At 52.4% G+C, this 24,656-nt stretch overlaps 11 protein-coding genes across 11 annotated transcripts; 6 read left to right on the forward strand and 5 right to left on the reverse strand.

The window, feature by feature from the left end:
* Positions 1-715: 715 nt before the first annotated feature.
* On the reverse strand, positions 716-2,008 carry J7T54_002803 (uncharacterized protein; the record flags this gene model as incomplete). Its single annotated transcript, XM_051508513.1, has 2 exons — positions 716-1,389; positions 1,501-2,008. 2 exons carry the CDS (start codon positions 2,006-2,008, stop codon positions 716-718), a joined length of 1,182 nt encoding a protein of 393 aa, XP_051360391.1.
* A 656-nt stretch (positions 2,009-2,664) lies between these two features.
* Positions 2,665-3,579, forward strand: J7T54_002804 (uncharacterized protein; the record flags this gene model as incomplete). The annotated part of the gene is made up of 3 exons (XM_051508514.1): positions 2,665-2,739; positions 2,785-3,005; positions 3,054-3,579. The coding sequence occupies 3 exons, from the start codon at positions 2,665-2,667 to the stop codon at positions 3,577-3,579; spliced, it is 822 nt and encodes a 273-aa protein (XP_051360392.1).
* Positions 3,580-4,727: 1,148 nt separating this feature from the next.
* Positions 4,728-6,172, forward strand: J7T54_002805 (Ribonucleoside-diphosphate reductase small chain-like protein; the record flags this gene model as incomplete). Its single annotated transcript, XM_051508515.1, has 4 exons — positions 4,728-4,757; positions 4,814-5,101; positions 5,176-5,509; positions 5,559-6,172. The coding sequence occupies 4 exons, from the start codon at positions 4,728-4,730 to the stop codon at positions 6,170-6,172; spliced, it is 1,266 nt and encodes a 421-aa protein (XP_051360393.1).
* Positions 6,173-6,547: 375 nt separating this feature from the next.
* Positions 6,548-7,076, reverse strand: J7T54_002806 (Signal recognition particle; the record flags this gene model as incomplete). The annotated part of the gene is made up of 2 exons (XM_051508516.1): positions 6,548-6,943; positions 7,005-7,076. 2 exons carry the CDS (start codon positions 7,074-7,076, stop codon positions 6,548-6,550), a joined length of 468 nt encoding a protein of 155 aa, XP_051360394.1.
* Positions 7,077-7,568: 492 nt separating this feature from the next.
* On the reverse strand, positions 7,569-8,779 carry J7T54_002807 (WD repeat-containing protein-like protein; the record flags this gene model as incomplete). Its single annotated transcript, XM_051508517.1, has 2 exons — positions 7,569-8,588; positions 8,669-8,779. 2 exons carry the CDS (start codon positions 8,777-8,779, stop codon positions 7,569-7,571), a joined length of 1,131 nt encoding a protein of 376 aa, XP_051360395.1.
* A 1,392-nt stretch (positions 8,780-10,171) lies between these two features.
* Positions 10,172-11,305, forward strand: J7T54_002808 (Mitochondrial oxaloacetate transport protein-like protein; the record flags this gene model as incomplete). Its single annotated transcript, XM_051508518.1, has 4 exons — positions 10,172-10,188; positions 10,251-10,325; positions 10,380-10,981; positions 11,031-11,305. 4 exons carry the CDS (start codon positions 10,172-10,174, stop codon positions 11,303-11,305), a joined length of 969 nt encoding a protein of 322 aa, XP_051360396.1.
* Positions 11,306-11,524: 219 nt separating this feature from the next.
* J7T54_002809 (Cytoplasmic tRNA 2-thiolation protein-like protein) lies at positions 11,525-12,700 on the reverse strand (the record flags this gene model as incomplete). Its single annotated transcript, XM_051508519.1, has 2 exons — positions 11,525-12,563; positions 12,618-12,700. 2 exons carry the CDS (start codon positions 12,698-12,700, stop codon positions 11,525-11,527), a joined length of 1,122 nt encoding a protein of 373 aa, XP_051360397.1.
* A 3,150-nt stretch (positions 12,701-15,850) lies between these two features.
* J7T54_002810 (uncharacterized protein) lies at positions 15,851-16,189 on the forward strand (the record flags this gene model as incomplete). The annotated part of the gene is made up of 1 exon (XM_051508521.1): positions 15,851-16,189. The coding sequence occupies one exon, from the start codon at positions 15,851-15,853 to the stop codon at positions 16,187-16,189; it is 339 nt and encodes a 112-aa protein (XP_051360398.1).
* A 3,076-nt stretch (positions 16,190-19,265) lies between these two features.
* On the forward strand, positions 19,266-20,410 carry J7T54_002811 (putative PH domain-containing protein PB16A4.02c-like protein; the record flags this gene model as incomplete). The annotated part of the gene is made up of 2 exons (XM_051508522.1): positions 19,266-19,316; positions 19,388-20,410. 2 exons carry the CDS (start codon positions 19,266-19,268, stop codon positions 20,408-20,410), a joined length of 1,074 nt encoding a protein of 357 aa, XP_051360399.1.
* A 1,271-nt stretch (positions 20,411-21,681) lies between these two features.
* On the forward strand, positions 21,682-22,773 carry J7T54_002812 (Endoglucanase-like protein; the record flags this gene model as incomplete). The annotated part of the gene is made up of 1 exon (XM_051508523.1): positions 21,682-22,773. One exon carries the CDS (start codon positions 21,682-21,684, stop codon positions 22,771-22,773), a length of 1,092 nt encoding a protein of 363 aa, XP_051360400.1.
* Positions 22,774-22,851: 78 nt separating this feature from the next.
* Positions 22,852-24,023, reverse strand: J7T54_002813 (uncharacterized protein; the record flags this gene model as incomplete). The annotated part of the gene is made up of 3 exons (XM_051508524.1): positions 22,852-23,727; positions 23,780-23,914; positions 23,967-24,023. 3 exons carry the CDS (start codon positions 24,021-24,023, stop codon positions 22,852-22,854), a joined length of 1,068 nt encoding a protein of 355 aa, XP_051360401.1.
* Positions 24,024-24,656: the final 633 nt, after the last annotated feature.

Consider the following 24,656-nt stretch of genomic DNA (forward strand, 5'->3'; position numbering starts at 1 on the left):
TCGGAAGGGTGTGGTTGTGTTGGTAGCTGGTCAAGACGAGCCCAGTGTCGCGATAAATGGACAAACAGATCTCTGCAAGCCAACGTCAGCGCCCGAGCGGCCGGCCTTTGTGGCTGAAAGTAAGGCGACGTGTGCATGTGGCGCAGCCGTGCCTAAGTCGTAGTATTTGTGGGACTTGTAAGTCGAAGCGAGCTGCGCATAAGACTGGCCTAGATGAAACCCTACTGCCACAGGGACGGCTGCACCTGAAGGAGTTTGTGCTGCAATGGCAGCTTTCACTACATGTAGCGATGCGGCAGAGCGCAAAGAGTAGCGTGAGAAGGTTACCTTAAGGAAACAGAGACGATAGTGAAATGTCCCGGGCAGCTAGGACTACACAGCGCTTATGGCGCGCTTGCAGAGGTTTTTTTGTACGTAATTATAAGCTAGCAGGCCCTGATTATCATTGTTAGATTCTTACCTACTATCCATGCTCATAGGCATCGTTCATACCTCTATCATAACACCATGCCGTTTCGCTACGCTCTTTGCCGCTTCCTCGCCGCTCCAATAAGCCCCAGTTACTGTCCCAAGCCCCCGAGGCGGCGATGTGTGTACACCAGCGAACCAAATGCCACGGTCTTCTCCCATGCCTTTTCTAAGCACTTCATAGTGCTCCGCGCAGTCTCCAGCGTTGACAGGATAATTAGTAAATGACCCATATCCCGCAAGCGTGTCATCCTGCCAGTCTGTAGATGTGTATGCCGCTGGCGTACACCTCGCCGAGTTCGGGTCGGAATTTGGAGTAGTAGGACCGGAAGTGCTCGGCGACGACTCGATAGTATTCTTCGGAGTCATGGCTTATGCCCCTGACGAGGCCCGTGATGTGGCGTCCCCATTGTCCGTAGACGAAAAACATAATGAAGGGTTGCGACAGCGGCTGCGGTAAGCCTGAGAAGGATATGATCTCGGTGCGCCATCTTGCGGGATTCGTGTCGTTTGCGTACGCTGGGCTGAGAAAGAGGGACTCGACAGGGACCGACGGATGCTTGTTATGCCGTATCGAGTCGTCCCAAAATGCTTCGGGGAATCTGATAAACAGCTTTTCCAAGCTTCCATACCCGAGACTGCGGATGGCCGTTTTGATCCTGTCCCCTAGTGGCGGCACGAAAACATTGTCGCTGCGTTTGACCCAGCCCAAAGGTGCTGTGGCCATGAAATCGTCGAACGTTCCTTTAGTCCTGCCCGCTGCTTCGATACCAACCGTGCCAACTGACTTGTTTTCAATCTTCGTAACCTCACAGTTCAGTTTCACGATGGCGTTGTCCCTGACTGCGGAGAATATACGCTCTAGGATGTCCGCATACGTCGAAGCAACGAGCAGATTGTCTTGGTGCATGTCAGCATCACCTGCGGATTAGTGTATTGTAGTGTGACCTGTAGCATACCCCTTCCAAGTCGTCTACCAACCACGTATTCTTGAGGCTACTCGTCGCCCATGAAATCCCCCCACATCTCAACGATCTGCAACATCAGTCTCGTAATAGTCATCGGGCTGCTTGCCTTGTGTCGAGCGCCGACTCTGTGCCTCGGCGCGGAAGAAGTCCATCATCTTCGCCGTGTCCGAAAGTGACGCAAACTCCTGCCCGCTCTTGTCCATGGCCAGGTCCAAGATTTCCCAGACTTCTTCATAGTATCCCCTCGCCAACACTCGGTCGAGCCATATGCCCTGTGAGTCGCAGATGGAATTGACAGCATCGCAGGGGATTGTCGTGGTCTGTGTCCTTTCTGCGAGGGCCACGATCGGATTGCCCTCTAACCCATGAATCCAACTTGCCCCGACATCCACGGGGTGGCCCCCAAGCTGAGAACTCTGACACACGCGTCCGTCGACGCGATCCCGTGCTTCGAGCACTGTGACTTGGAAGCCAGCAGCTGCAAGCAGACCAGCAGCTCGGAGTCCGCTCACTCCAGCTCCGACAACGCAGATTTTCTTGTCTGACTTTGGCGGAGAAAGAGAGCCCCTCATTCTCTTGCTTCGTGATAGACATTGAAAATGTTCGAAAATGAAATATCAAGATCAGGGAGTCAACTCGCGCCACGCCTCAGTCGTGCCTGTTGACACCCGTGAACACGCACGCTCAAGCTCGTACCTTAGCCACAGTCTGGATTCTGGAAGCGTTGGATGTGTGGCTGTGCGAACTTGGTTCCTCAACAAAATGTGGCTGACCAGTCATGATCCGCCAACTTAGCCACACCTGCTCATCACGCTAACGACTTGAGCCAGCTGGCATGCAAGCCCAGGCCCTGAATGCCGGTCATTACATCATTGGAGCTGCAGCCGCAACAATGCAGTGTGGTGACGCTTGAAACCTGGGAATGATAAAACAAGAAAACCCAGCACCCCTTCCCTCGTAGTGCCTTAGCTTTGACCTGGCGGTGAAAGAAAGGAAGCGCATAGCTCCCTTATCGTCAGCGCGTATTTAGATTCCTCTTGCCCGCCCTACTCGCCACATCCCTTTGGATTTCCTCAGAAGCTCGCGCAGGCAAAGCGCCTCCTGAAACAAACAGAACCCGCGAGCCCAACCGCCCACAACCCGAAAACCCTTGTGCCAGCGCAGACAATTACCTCTCCAATCACTTCTCGCTCACTCAAGCCGTTGATTGAAGAATATTTTTGCCACCATGGCTGCTTTTGTCGGCAAATTTATCGGCAAGAAGATCCTAGGGGAGACATTACAGAACAAGTTTGGGAAGGAGGTATGTACTCGCCTTGTGTCTCGAGGCATGACTAACAAGCTCTAGGACCCCTATTTTGAGACCGTGCCGGCGACCCGAATCGATGGAAAGCTTGGAAAGCCTGGGAAGGTCAAGAGACGCAAGAAGGCCCTGCCACCTGGCATCTCAGAACACGATGGACAGGTCCTGACCAAGGTCAAGCGACGCGCATATCGACTCGATTGCTGTCTTTTCACCTTTCTCGGAGTGAAATTTGGCTGGGGGAGCGTCATCGGGATCGTGCCTCTGTAAGTATTGGTCACGGCGCTGCGTGAACTCGTGCTAACAAGCTTTAGCATTGGTGATGCGCTGGACGCCTTTATGGCCATCATGGTCATGAAGACATGCATGCAGATTGAAGGCGGCTTACCCAGCGGGCTCAAAGCTAAGATGATGTTCAACATCATCATTGACTTTGTCATCGGACTTGTGCCCTTCGCGGGTGACCTTGCCGACGCAATGTTCAGGGCCAATACTCGCAACGCAGTTGTTCTTGAGGATCACCTTCGCCAGAAGGGCAAGAAACAGCTCCGACAGAGCGGTCTGCCAATGCCTGCCGTCGACCCCAGCGATCCCGAGGCATACGATGTCGAGGACAGCGCCACACCAGGCAGGCGTTCGCATCCTCCTTCACGCCAGAACTCAACCCGGTCTGTTTCGCGGACGAGAGAGCAAGCACCGACGCAGCCTCCCCCAGCTCAGACTCAGCAGAGCCGATCTGGGTGGTTCGGACGTGGCAGAGACCCAGCACCTGATATCGAACAGGCCCAACCATCCAGCTCGACTGCTCGCAGAGACGATCGCCGTAGCAATCGTCACTAAGGGTTTCAGACATTAGATGACACCCAATGCACCAGTGCGATCCTCGAGCGCATGTCCTTCGGGCGTCGAGGAAGGCTTGTTTGCGGGTTAGCTGGTCCACATAAGTGTGGAGGCCTTCGATGTTGAGGATCATTCATTTCCGTAGATATGTTTTTAGTTAACTTAAGAGGCGTGCGTGGAGTTCTGAGTCGTAAGATTGAAAGCTACTGAGATTTGATTTTGTTGGCATTGATGTTGAGGGACAAATACCCTACGCTCTCAAGTTATAGTTGCTACGTCCATACATGATAGAAACAGAACGACCTAATGTTTGCGATCCCTGATATACCGGTGTGGCCGGGTCATTTCTACTCACCTGTCTTAGTGCATCTCGGCTCGATTTTCGCGTTGAGTTTGTAATACAATGGCCGGAAGGTGGACCACAATAATAGCACTTGAGTCAGAGTGATCAATTCGAACCCTAGGTCACGACCACGCCAGGGTTTGGAAAGGTTGAACACAGCCTGAAAGCCTGGAAGCCTGAAACCACGCACTGCTCAGGGCGGGTCCTTGGGATGGTTGGGTTCTTCACAATGATTAAATAATGATGACAGGCCATGCTGATGAGAATCGCAGCTCTGGGCACACACTGCAGGTACCTAGGTGAGCCGCCAAAGACGCGCCATGTGGGTTCTGTTTTCAATGTTCGCGGCTGGTCACTGATTGATAAGACGATGCATGACGTCTCGGCCCACGCATCGCTTTCATTTCGATGGAGCATGTTGCTTGTTGAGACGCGTGAAAAGTCGCGTCTTTGGCAGTGGTGTAGCCTCGAGAGGGGGTTGGAGTGAAAAAGGGACAGGGATCCGAGCCTGCACGGCGTCAGAATCGGCCGTACCTGGCATGCAGTCTCCAATTACAAGAGCTGTCCGGCACCACTATTGGTCACTGACCCCAGCCTGCTTGAACACGACCCAGACGCGTCGCCCACACGTGACAGCGCATCTTCTGTTCTACAAAAGCCGAAGCGTGCTTCCTCTGCCTGGCATCTCGACCATCGCGCTCACAACCACCACTGCCTCTGCAATTATCTTTCAAAAAGACTACTCTGCACGCTTCTTCCTCTGATAGACACTCTCATTTTCATACGTTCTTCAACTCACATCACAATGGCCACCGAGCTCACTCCTTCGAAGCAGGTTAGTGACGTCGTTGCCACGCCAACTCTCGCCGCCCGCTAACATTCCATCTCCAGGCCGCTTCCGCAATTGATTCTTTCAAGATGGAGTCGCCCGTCAAGAAGCTCGATTTCAAGAATGCCGACAAAGAAAACAACCCCGCCACCGAGAACACATTGTCCGAGCGGATGGACAGCTACAAGGCCTTGGTCGAGGAAGCGAAAAAGGTTGAGGATACAAAGAAGGTCGAGAAGACCGAGTCCAAGCCTGCTGTCGCTCCCGGCATCAAGGCCGAAGAGTGTGACGAGCCCATTCTCCAGGAGAACCCCGGGCGATTCGTCCTCTTCCCCATCAAGTATCACGAGGTATGTGACGCGTCTTGACGCGTAAAGTGGTTTCGCGTCTCTTAAAAGGGTGTGAATTAACATTTACCCTACAGATCTGGCAAATGTACAAGAAGGCTGAGGCCTCTTTCTGGACCGCCGAGGAGATTGATTTGTCCAAGGATCTCCACGACTGGAACAACCGCATCAACGACGATGAGAAGTACTTCATCTCCCACATTCTCGCCTTCTTTGCCGCCTCGGACGGCATTGTCAACGAGAACTTGGTCGAGCGCTTCAGCGGTGAGGTCCAGATCCCTGAGGCTCGCTGCTTCTACGGTTTCCAAATCATGATGGAGAACGTCCATTCCGAGACATACTCACTCTTGATCGACACATACGTGAAGGAGCAGGCTCAACGCCAGTACCTCTTCAACGCCATTGAGACCAGTATGTACCCTGGCTTCCCAAACCATGGAACATTTACTGACCAAAACAGTTCCTTGCATTCGCAAGAAGGCCGATTGGGCCGTCCGCTGGATTCAGGACAAGGATTCCACCTTCGCCCAGCGGCTTGTTGCCTTCGCCGCTGTTGAGGGTATCTTCTTCAGTGGTGCCTTCGCGTCCATCTTCTGGCTCAAGAAGCGTGGCCTCATGCCTGGCTTGACCTTCTCCAACGAGCTCATCTCGCGTGATGAGGGTCTGCACACTGATTTCGCTTGCCTGCTCCACTCGCACTTGAAGAATCGCGCCAGCAAGGAGATGATCAAGTCTATTATCACCGACGCCGTCACTATCGAGCAGGAGTTCCTCACCGAGGCCCTCCCCTGCGCTCTCCTTGGCATGAACGCCAACTTGATGAAGCAGTACATTGAGTTCGTGGCTGACCGCCTCCTGGCTGCCTTTGGCAATGACAAGATCTACAACTCATCCAACCCCTTCGACTTCATGGAGAACATCTCACTGGGAGGCAAGACCAACTTCTTCGAGAAGCGTGTCGGTGAGTACCAGAAGGCTGGTGTCATGAACAGCACAGCCAAGAAAGAAGAGGCTGCCGCCGGGTCAAGCGAAAACAAGGAGGGAGGCGACTTCAGTTTCGATGATGACTTCTAAGTGCATCGCGCACTTTCCTGACACGAGATTGTCATTTCGTATATACCCATTTGTTGTCGTTTGTACATTGCGGTGCGACGAGCCAAGGTCGCTCTGTTGCGGAGGAGGGTTGCTTTTGTCTACAGGTACAGCAGGGAGACGGCGATCCCCATGGCGTTCTGGTGTTGATTTACGAATTGGGTAACCGGCACGCTTGCGATGGATGACGATTGAATACTCCGGTTTTAGAGTACATGCTATGATAACGCGAACATCATGTGTGAACTGAGCACGTTTCCATGTTCTTCAGATTGTGATATGTCGCATGCAAGTAGCCTTTTTTTTTAAAAAAAAAAATTAAAAAAAAGTTTATTGTCGCGAATCCTGGAGCGCTCTCTATTTCTTGCCCTTCTTCTTCTTCTTGCCACCGCCGCCGCCTCCAGTCTGTTGTTGACCTGCGGTACCAGTCGGCGTAGACGCTCCCTCCGCGGCCGCTCCAGCCGGCGGCGCATCAGGCATCGCCTCCTCCACAGGCGGCTCCGGCATGGCTGCCATGCCGCGGCCTAAACGTCCCAGACTCGACTGGAACAAGCGCGACACCTCGGCCGCCTTTGTGGTGCGGTATTTGAGCACAACGCCGCTCTCGGGGTCGTAGGTCTTAATCACGAGGCTGCCCCGCGGTGGTTTGGTTTCTGTCGTCGTCGCGGCGGCATCGTCTGTGGCGCTCTCCTCGACCGTTTTCGACTTCCGGGTGCGCGCTGGCTTGATGGAATATCGGGTTGTGATGCGTGTCTGGGCCCATGTTAGCAGTACGATTTCGAAGTTCCGCAGAGGGAGGAAAGGGGGGACTCACGGTCGCCGGACGGGCTTGCAAGAGGAGGTTGGATTGGTCAAGCCACTCTTGTGCGGTTTTGAAGTAGGGCATGGCTGCGAAGACGTCTTCCACTCAATGGCCTTGCTGCATCCAGTAGATCTCATGCGTCGTGTAGTGGTGAGGATCATGTAGCGACTGCAGGTGAATGCGCAAGTAGCTAAAGTGTGATGTTGGATGTCTGCCTGGTGGTTGAATCTGGGGCGGACAATTCGTGGTGGGGCTCGAAATTCGGAGGTGCCTGGAGGGGTGTTCCTTCACCTTTAGAAAGGTCGACCCCAGATATCACTCAAGGCTAGATCCTCCTGCACACACCGAATCTCTGAATCGCAAGGGCGGATTTATCGTTATCAAGAGTTGTTCTACTGTTCGGTGCTTGTAAATTCTTCGCCTTCGCAGTTCATGTCCATGCGCATCTTATGTCGTTGCCAGCGCGGGCTGGTCCGATATTCAATTCCATGGGTATCTATATATCTTCTACCAATTTGTTTTAGCCGTCTTGTAATAGCTTCGGGTCTATTTGTTCCATCTCGCATGCGCTAGCCATCAGCTGTTGGGATCAGGCACCCAGAACAGCAATTCCTGGTCTGCGGTCGCGAAAAAGTTGTATCGCGGGTTGAACGCCAGTACAGCTGCCTCTCTCTTATCTGGGAGCGTATACGTCGGCGCAAGAACCTTGTGCTCGTTGGGTGCCGCGCGGGTATCCCACACCAAGACATCCTTCTTACTCCCGCTGAGCACAAAGCGTCCATCCGGCGTGAAGCAACAATCGCCGCTGCTGTCCAACGGCGATCCTTGACCGCCGGACCCATTCGAGGACCCGACTTCTCCAGGCACGAGTCGTCGCGTGCCTCCGTTGGGTTTGTGCAGGTATGCCTTGAGGGTCCCATCGAATGCATCGAGCACAAAGTGCCCATTACCTCTCGTGCCGATGAGTAAGGACTTGCCATCATTGGAGAACTCCAGCTTGGTCCAGCCTTTGTTCAGATTAGCCGTGTCAATGTTTCGACATTGCTCAATCACATCAATTGTCCCAAATGGCGACTTATCAAAATTGGCGTGGTCGTAGAGTAGTACAGTCCCAGCCGACGGACATGCCACGGCGAACACTTTGCCCGAGGGATCCCATGCGGCCAATGTTGCTCCTTTGAGGTTCAACTGTCCTTGCCAATTCTTGGTTTGTGTGTGCCATATCCGCACCGTGTTGTCCTGCGCGCACGAAACGAATGTGTCCTCGCCTGGATGCACCGCCAGGCATGTTACGGGGCCCTCGTGTCCCTCAAAATACCGAATGAACGAGTTGTCGTGTGTCGCAAGATATCGAATCGCGTCATTTTGCTTCGTACTCGCATATATTATACTTGAGCTGGTATGTGTGAATTTTGCAAGTTTGACGCCGTACTTCTTGCTGAGCAACGTCTTCTCGTGGCGCCCTTCTTTGACGTGGTACAACTGGATTGTCTCGTCGGCGTTCGACGTCATGAGGAGATCGCCGTCATCGTTGTAGTCGATCGACTGGACTTGAGGTATGGCCCTGCCGTCCTTGAGGTCTTCGCGCTTGAACAACTGTATCGCGTGAGCGCGCCGAGGGCTAACATCGGGCCAGGGTTCGGTGCTACCTTTGTTGGCCTGTAGTTGGCAATCACTTCGCTGAGGTTCGTACTGGCGCCACTGGGACCTGGTATCGATCTCTGGATGTTCAAGGTTGCTGAAGCCGGGCGCTCTGGTCGATCCAGGTCCATTGGCGTGCTTGCCATTGTCGCGGTCTCGTCGCGGTCCTGTCGCAGTCGCGAGCGGTGACTGAGAGCGGAAAGTGCGTTCGCAAGATGGTCAATCTGTCAATTCGGCTGCTTGTAGATGTCGCTGGCAACAAATCACCCTCTCAAGCGCCTTTCTCGTGGAAGTCAGGGCTGAGTTCGAGTCGTTCTGCGGATTCATCATCTCCAAATGAAATCCGGTCAATGTGGGGTCGGCTCGGGATGCTCCCCAGGCCTTGCACAAGATCGATCCAGCGACAGCTGGCACGGTGCGCGAGACAAGACAAACGAGATCTAGAACCAGAATGTTCTTCGTACAATCGATTGAAAAGAATCTTGTGCTACTATATAGCCCTTTTTGCGCGCAGAACTGTATGCCGGTCCCACGTGGCACACTGCCCACTCCGGAGAGGGCTGTATTTTGGACAAAATGATGAGTACAGCCTTATAGGGTTGTCAGCTTCAACACAGCTTCTCAGCTCTGTAAATCAGTCGTACGTGATATGTTGCAGACCAAGCAGAGTAACTCTGGAATTGTCAAAAAGGAACCGCGAGTAGCGTTAGTCGTGCCCAAGGTGACAGCCCAAGTCTAGGGTAGATCATGACGGCTATCCTCGGACGGACAGGCACGGTAATTGATACGCGTAGTCGAAATCACCACACATCGATTGTCGCTGACCCTTGGCTGCTCGTTGTTGGAACCTGACCTGGTGAAAGAATACCTGCCTGGCCTCTAGAAGCCAGAATTGCAGCTCGGCACAAAACGCACGGAAATCTAGCGCATCATCCAGCTCCGTAGATGAGCGGCTTAGTAGGTACCTGTAGAATCCAACAATGTCCGTGTCGGCCGTGAAGTCAACCGTGGGCCCAGCCGCGTCAAAGCTTTAATTAATCGGTTACAGAGCCAACAAGTCAGCTACGTACGCCAGCAAATGAGCATTGCTACATTACTCGACCAAGTTGGGCTCGAGTCGTGGGAACTGGAGCCCTCATCCCCTAGGCCGATCTCGGCTCTAGCCTTACGGCTTACTGTCCAAACTTTTGACGCGGTTACCAAAGGGCTTCCGTTTTCCGGCCTAGCTCTGCCTCCGAGGCCTACCAGAACTTCTTCTTACAACCCTTGTTAGATGGCCTAGCAAATATTTCCTCCGAATCGTGTTTTTACGAATCACCACCTTGTGAGTCCTATGATCGAGCGAATTGACATGGTTTCTGACGTGCCATCTGAAGCAGTGCTGCGGATGAACCGGTCATCCTTCTGAGCGACTCTCTCTACCCTCACCGACCGGGATCTAATAGGTCGAGCCTACTGACGGGCGCGAATAGTCGACGACTGGCTCACGATCGCGGGGAATCACCGATACAGTGCGCGCTCTGCGAAACGCGGGAACCATGTCGACAACAATAGGGTACCTTCCACCCAATTCTCAAGCTCCGACGCAAAACGCGGCACGTCACTGACAACCACCAGCGCCTTCATCGGCGGCGGCATCGCGGCCTGCGGTGCCGTGACGGCGACTCACCCGTTCGAGACGGTCAAGATTCGGTGTGTACCATGAGGATGTTCAGGCACCAACGACCTAGGCTGACTTGCGCGCAGCATGCAATTGCAGGGTGAACTACAGCAAAAAGGGGCCCAGCCTCTCCACTATCGCGGTCCGCTACACGGCGCCGGCGTCATCGTGCGGAGCGAAGGTGTCCGTGCCATATACCGTGGTCTTGGGTGCGCCTATGTCTACCAAATGGTCCTCAATGGCTGTCGCTTAGGGTTTTACGATCCGATGCGCGCCTCGCTAGCGGGCTTCTTCTTCAAGGACGACAGGAAGCAGAGTCTGGCGATTAACATGTTCTGCGGCGCATCGTCAGGCATGATTGGTGCCGCGGCGGGCAGCCCCTTTTTCCTGGTCAAGACACGGTTGCAGAGCTTCTCCAAAACGTTGCCCATGGGGACACAGCACAACTATCGCAACGCAATCGACGGTCTGTCGCAAATATTCCGCAGCGAGGGACTCGGGGGACTGTACCGTGGTGTTGGCGCGGCCATGATCAGGACTGGCTTCGGCAGTTCGGTGCAGCTTCCCACCTACTTCTTTGCGAAGAGGCGGCTGATGAAGCACGCTGGCATGGAAGAGGGAGCGCCCCTGCATTTGACGAGCAGTGCGATTAGTGGTTTCGTGGTTTGCTGCGTGATGCACCCTCCTGGTGAGCTTCCTGGCGCGGTTGAAAATGAGATTTGAGCTGACTCGTCCAGACACAATCATGTCACGCCTGTACAACCAGAACGGCAACCTCTACAAGGGCGTCCTGGACTGCGCGCTCAAGACCATTCGCACCGAAGGTCTCTTCGCCATCTACAAGGGCTTCCTCCCCCACCTCGCCCGAATTTTGCCACACACTATTCTCACGCTTTCGCTGGCGGAGCAGACGAACAAGCTGATGCGCAAGGTCGAGACGCTCATCATTCCTGATGTTGTTGAGGCCAACAAGGCCAAGGCTGAAGCCAAGGCCAACGCTAAGACAGCTTGATGGCGGACTGGTCGCGTCACTTGAACCGGCCGTTCTTTTGTATATACTGTTCATTTATGGCGAGGTGTCTGTCGGGCCTTTTTGCATTTCTCGCCGCCTTATGCATGGTGCGGAGCCCAGCATAAGCGGTCTATGCCTGACGCGGAGGACACATGCATACACTGGGAGTTCGAGGTCTGCGAAAAGACTGGGATAAATATAGAGGGGTTAATGTTCAACTTATCCGTTGATGGATCTCTTACAGCCATAGCATAACCGCGTTGCTTGCTGATTGCTTTCCTCCTCCCCCAGCTCGCCGGCCCATCGGGAATCTCCTTGCTCGTCCGTCGTCACGCCACAGAGTCCGCACTGCGCGTTTCCCCGTAATTTAGCCAACTTGCCAGTGGTCCGCACTACGTTCGCCACGATACCCGAGAGTGACTCCTCGACACCATCAAAGTACCGTGTCATGACCTCGTCTATGCTCGTGTCCTTGTGCGACACCACGCCCGGTGACGTACCAGTATTAGGCACTATCTCTGCAAGCGACGGTATCAGCGAGTTGTAGATCTTGACTTCGTTTCTGAAAGTCTCTCTCATGGGGTGATAGATGGGGAACTCGGTTTTCGACACGGCCTTTCTATCCTCGTAGGTGCATACTTGAGAGCGGCTATCTTGGACCTGCCACGGCACGCTGAACCCCCTGCCGTTGGCGACCTCTGCCATAGTCAGACTCGCGAGCGCGGTGGTGGTGTATCCCAGCAGCAAAGCCCCGTACTCTTGCGCCATGGCCACATGTATAAGTAGGTGACGGGTCAGCAGGCGGAGTATGTCGGCTTTGGCGGTCACGGAGGGCAGAGTGTCGAACATTTTCTGTAGGCGTGCTGACTGCGTCCCTTGCGCGCTGAGCCCTGGCAAGGTCGACCAATCCACCGTCTTCAGACTGAGGACCTCGCCCAGGTGAACACACTGGAATTTGACGTTTGGGAATTTCTCTCTATAGCGGTTGAGCATGTTCATCGCCGGTGTCTGACCGTGATGGTCGGACAGGTCGGTATCGACGTGAACCGCCAGCACTTCGAATAATGACGTTGACTTCTTGCTCATCTCCCGATGCGTGTGCTTGTCGAGGGCGCATACCATCGCGCTGGATGATGCGCCAAAGGAGAGTCCAGCGACATAGCGCCGGGGTTCTGGAAGAGTTGACGTGCGGATGTCTGTGTGAAGTGCTCTTAGACCTTTGGCAGTCTTCTGTTCTATGTATAGCATGTAGCAATCACTTTATCAATAGTCAGTAACATGATTATGTAGACCACGAGGTTGCAGTACGTACCGACACGTTGGCGCATTGCGAAAGTTGAAAGGCGCATCTTCATTCTTGCATTTCTTGCAGGGCTGAGATTTCGACCCCTCCATGGCCGGCAGAGGGATGGCGGGGATGATTTGAGGCTGCTCTTGCCTAGGATCAAGTTTACGCTGGATGTTTTGACTTATGTGGTGTTACTCTTCTGGGATTTCTTTTTGCTGGGTTCGAGATGGCTCATGACCGTACGGGAGTAGACCGGATACATCTAAGCTAGCTCTGGCTTGCCACTGGCCAAGCTGTAGGGTACCTAAAACACACTCCCACTAACGTAAACCACATGCGAGTGGCCCACCCAAGCGAGTGGCCCACCTCCATCACCCATCGCGTGCGTTAACATTCCTCGCCAATTATCACCACAATTTAATATAGATAAGCTTCCGAAAGAATCTAGGGTGCTTTTAGCCCTTAAAGCTATCGAAGAAAACCTATCATTAAGCATACGGCACGTTACAAAGGTTTATAATATACCTCGTACGACACTCCGTCACCGAAAGCAAGGCCTCGCGGTCCGAGCAGAAACTAGGCCGAATTTAATAAATTTAACTAATTTAGAAGAAAAGGCGATTATCTAGTATATAATCGATCTATCTTCGCGATCGTTCCCTCTAAGACTTTATGGTATTAAAGATATAGCTAACTAACTTCTACGCGTACGGGACGCGCTACCCGCTAGCAAGTATTAGGCTTTAAACTTCGTTAAATATTACTAAGAACTTCGCACGCGCTAGGTTCGTAAATATAACCACTAGCGGGCTAAATACGAAGATCCGAGACTTATTAAGGGCTAGTTCACGCTTATACGGAATATATAGGCTAAATACGGGATCCTAGATAACGATATCTATAACTTCGACGAAACTAGCTTTATAATAAGTATTATCTTCGCGGGTATAGTTATCACGACCTTAGAAGGTCGTACTAAGGCTAGACTATCCTAGCCCGGAAATAGTGAATAGGTAACTATTATCTAAGGCGTTAATACGCGCGGTTAGGCTATCCCTCCCTTTATTATCCTTGTAGTAAAGTATTATCTATTAACTTAGTACGAAGGGACTAACCTTCCGGCCGATTAGGTTATCGCTATGACTAATAACGGCTAGATAACTAATAAGATTAGCCTCGAGTAGATTAAGTATTTTAATTACTATATAAGCTCTCGTATAAAAGGCGTATATCGAATACTTATCCTCGATAGCTATAAAAGTCACTATTTAACTAACTTCGAGCTATTTTACTAGGAGAAGAAGATTATTACGGTCTATATACCGGCTTATTCTTCCTATATTCTTTAGCCCCTCGATATTAGCTACTTTAGGCTACTTAAACAAACGTACGGGCGATAAGTTAAAGATCTAATACGTGCTTATACTACGTATATTTTAAAGGTTAACTTCTTTCGCGTATTTCGTACGGCCTTTTTCTATACCTTTACCGAAAAGAATAACTAGGGAGGATTTAAAGGCATAAGGCTTATACCGCACGACCTAGAAAGGGTTCTTTCGAAACTTAATATAAAGCTTCGTACGCTAACTCCTCCTATAGATCTGCTTAAGACTACCCACCCTTAGATCTTTAAGACGCCGTAAAACGCGCACGAGGCTAGCGCGTAGTTAGAATATATCAAGACTCGGATCTCTATCTATTAGAATAGCTCTCTAACGCCTATACTTAATACCTTAGATTAACTAACGAAAGGGGCTATAGTAGTGATATATTAGGTAGTCCTCTTATAAATAAAGAACACGTCACTACGTATAGTAAATAAGGCATTAAGTAAGCGCCGAGGGGTTAAAAAAAGCTATCTCTAGTATAGAGGCACACTAACTATACAAGATAGGAAAGATCTTATTAATCAAAAGAAAATTAATAAACAGATTCAGGAAGCAAAGCGCACAAAGAGGCGCCCTCAACCACCAAGCAGTCCGAAGCCTACACGCTATAGTAGATACGCCAAAGCAGGTCATAACGTGCGAAGTTATCCAGAAGATATATAAAGACTTACGCTATCAATCTATTTATTGTATCTATAATTTAATTTGTTATATTATTCTTGATCAACCTTTTCGTACGCGATGGGTGATGGAGGTGGGCCACTCGCTTGGGTGGGCCACTCGCATGTGGTTTACGTTAACTTAAGTTAGTTAGTTGGACAGCCGGATCTTTACATTTAGATGACTCCCACATAGCTACGCACCCGGAAATCTACGAGAATTTCTTACCTTTAAGCTAGTATTTCATACCCTAAATGGAGAAGAACACGACGTAATAGTCATGTATCGACCGGCTGAGAGAAAGATCAACGCCGCGCACATTCTTATTCCGGGTGGGACACGATCTTCCCGGCACAAACATGGAAGATATTCGTCGTGGGAAACACATCAAAGAGGACAAGGGACCTTCATATCGTACGAAGACGTGCCAGCTCTCTGTGCCCGTTTGATTCTGGACCTGCCGCCAGTTCGACGGCTCATAGGCCAAACCGTGGGATCCACCGGCAGAGACACTGGCATCGCCTGCAATATTACGAGCGATCCTGCTACTCCTGAGCAGAGTGATCCTGGTGCAGCAATTGCCAGGAGCTTCAACAGTCGCTCCAACGGTCGCTCCAACAGTCCCCGCAACTCGGAGTCTGATGGCTCAAACAGTTCGGGCAGTCACAATTACTTTTAATCAGGCCAAATTTCCACAGGGATTCTTACCTGGCGCCGGCAGATCGATCACACTTGCAGGTGCTTGGCGCGGTGCCTCGCTCCCATATCACCCCCTCAACTTTGCCATATGATGGAGTCGAAATAGATAATGGTCTTGGTGAATGGGCCGAAATCCTCAAGGATCCTACGTGCGAGGAAGGGATGAGAGATATCAAATTTATTTGTGCCCCCTCCGGCATCTCGAGCAAATCCCACATATCCGACCTTGTTCCGGCCGGCGTTGCTCCCTTTTAAGTGCATGCAATCTTGAACGAGACATAATCGTCATTGGGGAAACATGCCTTCTCCGTAACGTGTCGAAACCCTTTGTCGGTGCAATCCTCCCCCTTATATTTGTTTACTATGAAGCGGTTTCATTAGCTTTATTCGTTGTGCTACAGAGGGAAAAGCAAAGAGGCGTAACGATAAGACCACTTACATCCACAGCCCTCAGCAAAATGGTCAATAATGATAGAATCACCTGGAAGCTCATAGCAATCGTCGTCTTCGATGTACAATTCCCCAGCTGGCTTCGTCCCAGAGCAGCTGTCACTACTCCATGGTATGACGATTGCGCGGATATTTGATGTTGGCTCTGCCGAGGGAGCCGTGGACGTCGAGGTGTCGGTCGTTGACGTTGGAGACGTGTCTGCCATGCTTGTTGACGAGGCTGAGGTGCTATCTGGAGTCGCATCCGCTCCTGTTGGTGTCGGTGTCGTTGAGTCGCCGCCCTCGCTGTTCTTGGATCCTACGACACCCCCGACTACTGCCGCGACAATAATGCATATTACCACCGCCGCTATCGCAGCCCAAAAGCGGCGTCGTTTTTGCCAGGGCCTCGTGGCGTGAGAGGGTTGTTGTGTAGGATTGCCTGACTGATTGTCCCAAGTGGTAAAATTGTCATTCTTCGCGAAAAGTTCGCCGTTGACCACTTCTGGCGCATTCGCGTGCCTGTCGTCGGCCATGACGACTTCCGGGGCGCTATGGTGTATTTCCGCATAGTCGTAACCACCGCCTTGGGTCGGACCAGAGTAGCTTGTAGCCATGGTGCTCAGGGCGCCGCTAACTGGGCGCTAGGAAAGATCACGCACGGGCGACGAATAGTTTGGCCTATGTTTAATGCTCGGAGGTTGAAGATACGATGGTGTCGGAGAGCACATCTCACGACCAAGGGCCAAAATCACACTCTTAAGGGGTTGTAAGATAAGGCATGAATAGGACAGCGCCCGAGGACCGGAAAAGAATGGCGGCAAGTGGGATTTGAAGCATGAACAGCCTCCAGGCGCATATTTAATTGCCCAACACCAGGCAGACGGGCCTCGCATGATTAAAATCAGCCTTGTTGAACGATATGCGGGCCTGGCTGACAGGTGCCTCTTCCCATTTGCCGATCGCGCAACCCAGGGCCCAGTATTCTAGTGGTAGTGCATATTGCCGGAAGCCAGGTCACAGCCACATGCATTGGACTTCAATCAAAATCATGTTATGATGCAGCATGTGTGCGATAGGCATTGAACCATGACCACGCGATGCGGCTATCATACTACTATGTATTCCTTATTAATGGATATGCCTTGAGCTAAGAGGCCCGCAGACTAACCTGGCGTCCGCCGCTTGCCCCGTGAGCGATGTCCGCAGACGGATGATGTTCCGTGCCAAGAGAGTCGCATTCCTCGTGAGCTGCCAAGCTCTTGGTCGCTTACGATGCATCGTGCATGTACTCCGTACCTTACCGAACATTCATGGAAGGTACGTATTCTTAGTGCGCGGGATCCGCGCCAATTGTGTGTGGTGATAAGGAGCTTGCTGTGGTTACGTTTGGGAATGGCGTGGGCAAGATTAGCTCTGCCACTACTTGGGTCTATGCTAGGTTGGCCGAGAAAGATGTCGGTATTGTGAGCGTTGTAAAGTACCCAGAGCTATCAAACGCGATCCGTGCTTGAGAGCCACCGCTTTACTAGCAGCAAAATGTCGGGTTTACACGTAGTATCGTCGCGGGCGGGAACCTGTCTGTCACTCTCGTCTAATGCTCGCGAAGGACTAGCTGAATCGCTCCGCACTACTCGCGTGTACCTGCAGTCCCTAGGGATTCCCAATGTTAGCATGTGAACTATGGCAATAATGTAGGGTTTGAAGCTACCTATTACTAGACATTTGATGCTCTTTAGCAGCATGATTGGGGATGTAGCAGAGAGCACTGCAACGACGTGGAGAGTAGCTGCTTCAGGGCCTAACTTCCTGATCTTTCCTCCCCAAAATCAAAGAGGACTCAGCAAGGAGGAATCCGGTCCATTGTATCCTTACAGTGTCTGATGATGATGTTTAATTGATTAATTAAGGGAGATGTTATCAAGCATACCACATCTGTTATTGAGCATACCAGGTGGGGCCAAGTGTGGCAGACGCTGTGGCGTAACGACTCCCTGCCCCGCAGCCAAATTTGGCTGCGTTCGAGGGATGTTGCTACTTACGCTGTGTGTATCAATGGAATGAATTCAGATGCCGCGATAAGGCTGCTAGCGATGCGAAAATAGGCGTACCTATTGATAGTGCTAAGGTTGACCTAATTCTCGGCCAAGAACATATCTATCTCGTCGATCAAGGCCGTCGTTTATATATCATCCGCGGCAGCCTTATAAAGCCCGAGGTCTGACTGTTCTATCTGCTATTCAAAGTCTGGGTCGGCCTTCGGTCTTTACAATCGCGGTCGCGGCGGCCTTCGCGGCGGCCTTCGCGGCCTCGAAGGAAAGGTACGTCTGGCCGAACAACGCCCGCAGGGCAGCGTTGTTAGCCATAATCAAAGTTAGCGATAGCTTCAATTAACCTCAAAGGTAATATGTACAGGTTCGTCAAGTTGAAGCTACGCTACGGTGGATTTACGGCTAAAAGGGGGTTGCTGCAGCTCACGCCACACTTGGCCCCACCTGGTATGCTCAATAACAGATGTGGTATGCTTGATAACATCTCCCTTAATTAATTACACGCGGATCACACTTTCAGCGCAGCCCCTAACCACGGCCAGAGGTATCCCACTGGGGTGATGCACGCATTTCATTGGCTGGTGACGTCAATAGCGCCTGCCACCTCCCGAGACGCTCTGGTGAGACTCCAGTCATCCTGTCCTAGTCTAGCGGCTTCGATTGATTCAACGAGTGGAAGCTGCATTCCGACAAGCTCAATGCATTCGGCACTCCAGATCACAAACGCCACTCGATGGTCTCAGCCAAATCCTGAAACGACTCCGATCAAAGGACAGTTATCTAGTTGGCGAATGCACCATTCGTTTTCTAGACTAGGCCAAGGTCGTGCAATAGACGCTACGCCAGCGTCCCGAACACCCACCCGGCGTCTGCTGATCATTCACATTCCGCCATATCAACCCGGGACGTCTCCCACTCTCTCCCGTTGTCTCGAACCGTGCCTTCTGCATCAACAACTGGACACCAAAACCCGAAGCTTGTTTTGTCACTGCCTCGTCGACCACTGTTCCCACCACGCAAACGTACCGCCTCGCAAGCTCCATCGACAGCGGCGCCTTCCGTCTATTTCTACATCTAGGTGTCAACAATTCTGGCCGCTCGAATGCGAGGACCCGCGGACACCGCTACAGGCATCGCACGTATGATCAGAAGGCGTTGCAGTTTGTCTGGGCACATACAGTGTGACACTCAAAGCACACGACACGCGAGTGCATACTGAAACAGTCAGCGCCACGCTTTAAACCACCGACATCACCAGCCCTACCTGATTATACCTGTTGTTCAGTCCTTTGACATGGCACAGAGCCTCGTTCAGGTCCAGGTCCAGCGACACGAAGAGCCTCGCAGCATCGCCGCAAAGCTTGGTCCTGGATCTGGCCATCAAGAACAGCAGCCTCGCAATATGAATCGCCCAGAGACCGAAAGCTCGACGCCGGTCAATCAGAATGGGTCTTTTGCGGTCGACCGTGTCCTCAAGAGCGGATCGCTCCGCAGACGTACGCGCAAGACCAAGGAAATTAAATAGCCTCCCTCTAGTCCGATTCGTCGTCGCTAACACACTCTATAGTCTTGGAAGTCGATCTACCTTGTCATGCGCCCCAACCGACTGTCGATATACAAGGACGAGAAGGAGGACAAACTGCGACATCAGATCTACTTGAACGACCTGACTGCTGTCGCGTTCCTCAAAGATCCCAAACACAAGCGCGAACACGTATTTGGTCTTTTTTCGCCCTCCAAGAACTTCCACTTCGAGGCTCCCACGCAGAAAGAGGCTGAAGAATGGGTACAACTGATCCGCAAGGAGGCGCGCATCGAGGAAGAAGAGGAAGAAATGTCCTTAGCCAGCCCTGCAGCTCGTCGAGATACACCTGGCAGCTCGGCAGTGTTAGGGCAGCTGGGCGAGCATGATGAGTTCTTGTTATCAAGCACGCCCGAGCCGATCAGCCCGTCCATACCGATTCCTGTGCCTCGCCGGAGGAAGTCATCACACATGGAGTCATCCGGGCTGTCGGGGCTGTCTGGCAACGAACTCGCGTCTCATTCCGACTTTTCCGACAACGAAGCTACTGTGCGTCTACCGGCCGCATCTTTCGAGAGCTTATCCGCCAGCGCATCGCGGGCGCCGCCATTGAGCGACACCATTGGGGCCGGTTCATATCCTCGCGCCAGCCCTCTGCACCGGTCTTCAAGTCATCAAAGCACGGCGGCCGCTGAAATGGATCCCGATCGCGTCATTTGGCAAGGCTGGCTCTACCATCTACGAACCAAGGGAGGCGTCCGGCAGTGGAAGCATCTGTGGGGAGTGCTGCGCCCTCGTAACCTTATCCTGTACAAGAACCAGCAAGAATACACGGCACAGCGGATCCTCCGTCTATCTGCAATAGTCGATGTTGTGGACATAGATCCGATGAGCAGGAGCAAGACAAATTGCCTACAAATCATCACCGAAGAGAAAAGCTACAAATTTGCGACACACGACGAAGAGGCGCTCGTTCAATGCGTCGGTGCTTTCAAGAGCCTTTTGGCCAAAAGGCGAGAGATCGAGGCTCGGATTGCCGCCGAAGGACAGCAGCAGCTTGCGCACTAATTAATGGTTGGGGCACATGAGCTCAGCTTCTTTACGAATTTACGAAAATAGCGACTTTGCGACATCTTACTACATGTCAGCCTTTATATTTCCCTAGACCCTGTCGCTTGGTCGGTGGCACCACAATCACCGACCCAACTCGTATGGCACAGACGTGCTTGTACAATCCACCTTGTGAGGGGTCTAGCTAATAAGAGTTGAGTGGCGCACATCTGCTGGACAGGGCAGATAGAAACAGCGATCGTTCGACACGTTGAGTTCCCTACTTTCGACACAGCACAGGGACTTATCCCGTATATTGTATATCCCTTATACCTACAACTAGTAATCCATCAGAACAGACACATGCGTACGTGCACTAGCACCTCTTTTTCACACTTTGTATGTCCGTCAGGACTTTCTGTGCGGACGAGTGACACTAAAAATCTACTAGTCACGATTGACACCCTGAAAGCATTCAACTTGGGCGGCGACACCCGTCATTTGTTTCAGTCAGCAGCCCTGCCCCGCAGCGACCAGGACTCTCTCCTCCTGCCCTTCCCCTCCCCCATCACCATGATTGCCACACTGGCGCTGTGAATATCCTTCTTAGTGGTTGGATGTCCGAGGCAGCGCAACTTTAGCAGGGTAGAGTGGCGTTCTCAATGCGCATGTCCCTCCCAACTGCCAATCAATCCTGGCTCCATTACATCTGGACCTGCACCCATGTCGAGAAGATGCGGACACTAACGAGCCGTCACTTTGGTGACCTTGAGATGATCGCATTGACCCTAATGGATGACTTGCGACGTGCTAATGGAACATCACGTACATGGAAAGGAGTGGTGAACGGCTCAGATGCTCACTCTGACTTGTCGAGTGCCGTTGTGAGTGCCGTTTCCAGGTTGACCGGGAAGTTGATGCTGGGATTGTAGTGTAAGGAGCGTCTTGCAGGTCATGCTCCAAGAGGCGTGATTGCTCCACTAGGTGTATTATTGGTGAGCATAATAAATCAGCTACGGTACGGACGTACAGGCGATCGTCTCGATATCTACATCCATGTCGTTCATTCCTCGGCGTTTGTTGTATGCGTTTCTACTTCCACTGCACATGTTCGACGCGAGATACAACGTGCGACCCAAATGAAGTTGATGCCCTGCGCGGTGGGGGCATTGGCCCTGCCGAATGTCCTTGCACAGAAGCCAAATTTGCCTCTGAGCTCCTCGGGACGATGGATCGTGGACACTGACGGCGCTCACGTCAAGCTTCGTTGCATCAATTGGCCGGGGCACATGGAGCCGAACATTCCCGAAGGTCTGAGCAAGCAGAGCGTCAACTACATCGCCGACTGGATTGCTAGCGCCGGGTTCAATTGTGTGCGCCTGACATTCTCAGTTGACATGGCTCTCCACCCTGAAGTAAACGTTGAGAAATCGTTCCGGATTGGCGCAAGTTCAGGCGGCGTTGACGAGGCAGCTTTGATAAATCAGTACAAGATGGCTGTCGGGAAGAATCCATTCCTTGCCAAGGCCTCGTGCCTGGACGTGTTCGGTGTCGTGGAGGATGCACTCTGGGAGAGGGGGCTCATGACTTTTTTGGACAACCACGTGAGCAAGGCAAAATGGTGCTGCAACCTTGAGGACGGCAATGGCTGGTGGAAGGACGCTCCTGGTTACGTCCCGGCAAACAGCGAGTTTTTTGAGACGCAGCCATGGCTTGATGGTCTCGAGGCGATGGCAAAGTGGTCGGTAGGTCGTCCGGGTGTTGTGGGCATGTCTCTTAGGAACGAGCTTCGCGCCCAGGCCATCCAGATCCCCTGGGGCGGCGAACAGTGGTTTGAGAAGATGCCTGCCGCGGCTCGCCTGGTTCATGCTGCGAACCCTGACCTGCTGATCTCCATCGGTGGTCTTGACGGAGGCAACAATCTCGGCGCCCTGCGCGAGCAGAGGATGCCGACCGAGGACTGGGAGGGCAAGAATGTATGGGACGCTCATGTGTACAGCTTCACTGTCAACACGCCGAACTTGGGAAGCTGTGCTATCAAAAAGGCGCAGTACGGCTTTTTGTTCGGGTTCGTACTTGCTGATAGTACTGAGCAGCAGGGTCCTCTGTGGCTTTCAGAGTTCGGCGTAGGCATGACCGGCGGACCGAATGACGGCTTGTCCGACGAAGACCATGCGTATCTCGAGTGTTTGGTGGAGTATCTTGAGAACAATGACGCGGACTGGGCTCTCTGGAGTGTTGCCGGCTCATATTATGTTCGAGAGGGCATCATCGACCGTGAGGACTTTTTTGCTGCCCTTGATAGGAATTGGGTGGATTGGCGTAACGATAAGTTCAAAGGCATGTTAGGTCGGATGTGGAACGTAACACAAGGCCCATAGTCGGCCTTGTCTCTGAATGACTTTGGTTTGTTCGTTCTGAACTCCATATACCGTCGATTGAGTTCACCAGGCGTCATCCTAAAACCCGTTGGATGACTCCATGTCCAGGAAGTCGGCATGAAATGTATCGTTCTGCCCTTCAATGCTATATCCGTTTGACTGGCCACCGTCGTAATTAGCTTCATGGCTGTCCATGAGGTCGTTGAACGTGTTATCCTCAGTGTTGAAGTCGAAATCCAGCCCATCGCCGTCCCAGGTCATATCGGGTGCGGGGCCAGTAGTAGAGAAGTCAAAGTCATCCAGCGCCGAGGTCTCCGTGGCGTTGTTTGCTTCGTTACCCCCCTGCGTGACCGTATTTATATCGAAGGCTGGCTGTCTGTTATTGTTTGCCGGCTCGTTTGGTGGCATAAAATCCCCAAAGTTGATCCCGTCCAAGGCGTTCGGTCCTGTGCTTCCATCGTTGCCCTGGGATTGCCCATTGTTGCTTCCCTGCGGGCCACTGTCTGTTGGCACCAATGTGAATTCCATGTTTGTGAATGCTGCAGAGTCAGCAGGCGTCGGTTCGCCCATGGTGGGTTCCTCGGTCTTCTCAGGCTTAGCCTCGCCGGGGTTCGAGACAGTCCACTCGAGTTGGTTCTCTGCTGACATGGGAGCAACTGGGGGAGCCTCAAATTTCGCTTGAGATTCAGACTGTTGCTTCGGCTCATCCTTGATCTCCTCGGTCTTTGGCTCAATAGAGTCCATACCCATATCCGGAAAAGGGGCCACAGCCTTGTTATTGACATTTTGATTAGACATGTCGACATCTTGTTTGATGGCTGGTGGCGAAGATTCAGCATCTATTAAGAGGGGTGACTTGGTCTGGGGCTGGACTGGCTCTGGCTGGGTCACAGTTTGGGTGGTGTCTGTCTGTAGGCGGGTGATATCGCGTTGAAAGACAGACTTTGCTTGTACCTGCTGAAGTCAGCGATTTTCCAACTCTTGCCAACCCAAGTTCAAGACACACAATTTCGGTTTCCAGATTGTCCAAAGCCTGTGAGAATAGACTACGGGTTTCAGGGAACTTTAGCGGTGGTTCAGCGACCACCTGGCCCTGGGCCTCTCGGTGTTGCGCACGAAGCGCTTTCCCCGTCTGGATGAGCTGCGCAAACTATTAGTGTGTGCATTCTAGAGGAGTCCAAGTGACTGCATACCACATCGTTGAAGAGGTTCTGGAGCGCGTCCAGCGACTCCTTCACTTGAGGCTCCATTGAAAGTTGTATCAGCTCTCGTCAACGACGACCAAAGGTCTGGCAGAAGGTGATGACCGGGTCGATGGCGCGTTGTTGAGGAAGTGTGGACAAATAATATGAAAACACGTTGTGAATGATATACCATGTAAGGTGTTCGTACAAGTAGTGTTTGCTGAACAGAACGTGCTGACGGTGGTTGCACGTGAAGTCGCGGCCCCATTATAATTGCCAGCGGCGGCTTGCTGCACTGTGCCCCAGCTCCAGCTCCAATTCCAGTGTCTCCCGGACCGGAACAACCTCGGGCGACTTGCATAAGGCGGGCTTTATGCACGGCGGCTACGGTGTCCAGACCGTGACTGGAGTTTGGTGGGGCGGTTAGCGCACTGATCCCGCTAGACTTGATCCTACGTAGCCTCCCTATGACCCTCAGCCTCTATCGATAAGCAGGCTGTCTCACCCCTAGCAGCTATCAGGGTCCAAGTCCCCATGTCGAGGCGCTTGGGATGTCCCAGCGTCCCCAGTGAGCTAGGAATCGTCAGCAGTACAACTTTGAATCGTCAGTACTCGACTGAAAAGAGATGATTGGGACCTTGGCGACGTCTCGGTGAGCCATACAGGTGTCCTGGAGAAAGGGCAATTCAAATTGAAGCC

Source organism: Emericellopsis cladophorae, assembly GCF_022114955.1.
Source record: "Emericellopsis cladophorae strain MUM 19.33 chromosome Unknown NODE_45_length_187309_cov_120_362465, whole genome shotgun sequence".
NCBI classification, from domain to species: domain Eukaryota; kingdom Fungi; phylum Ascomycota; class Sordariomycetes; order Hypocreales; family Bionectriaceae; genus Emericellopsis; species Emericellopsis cladophorae.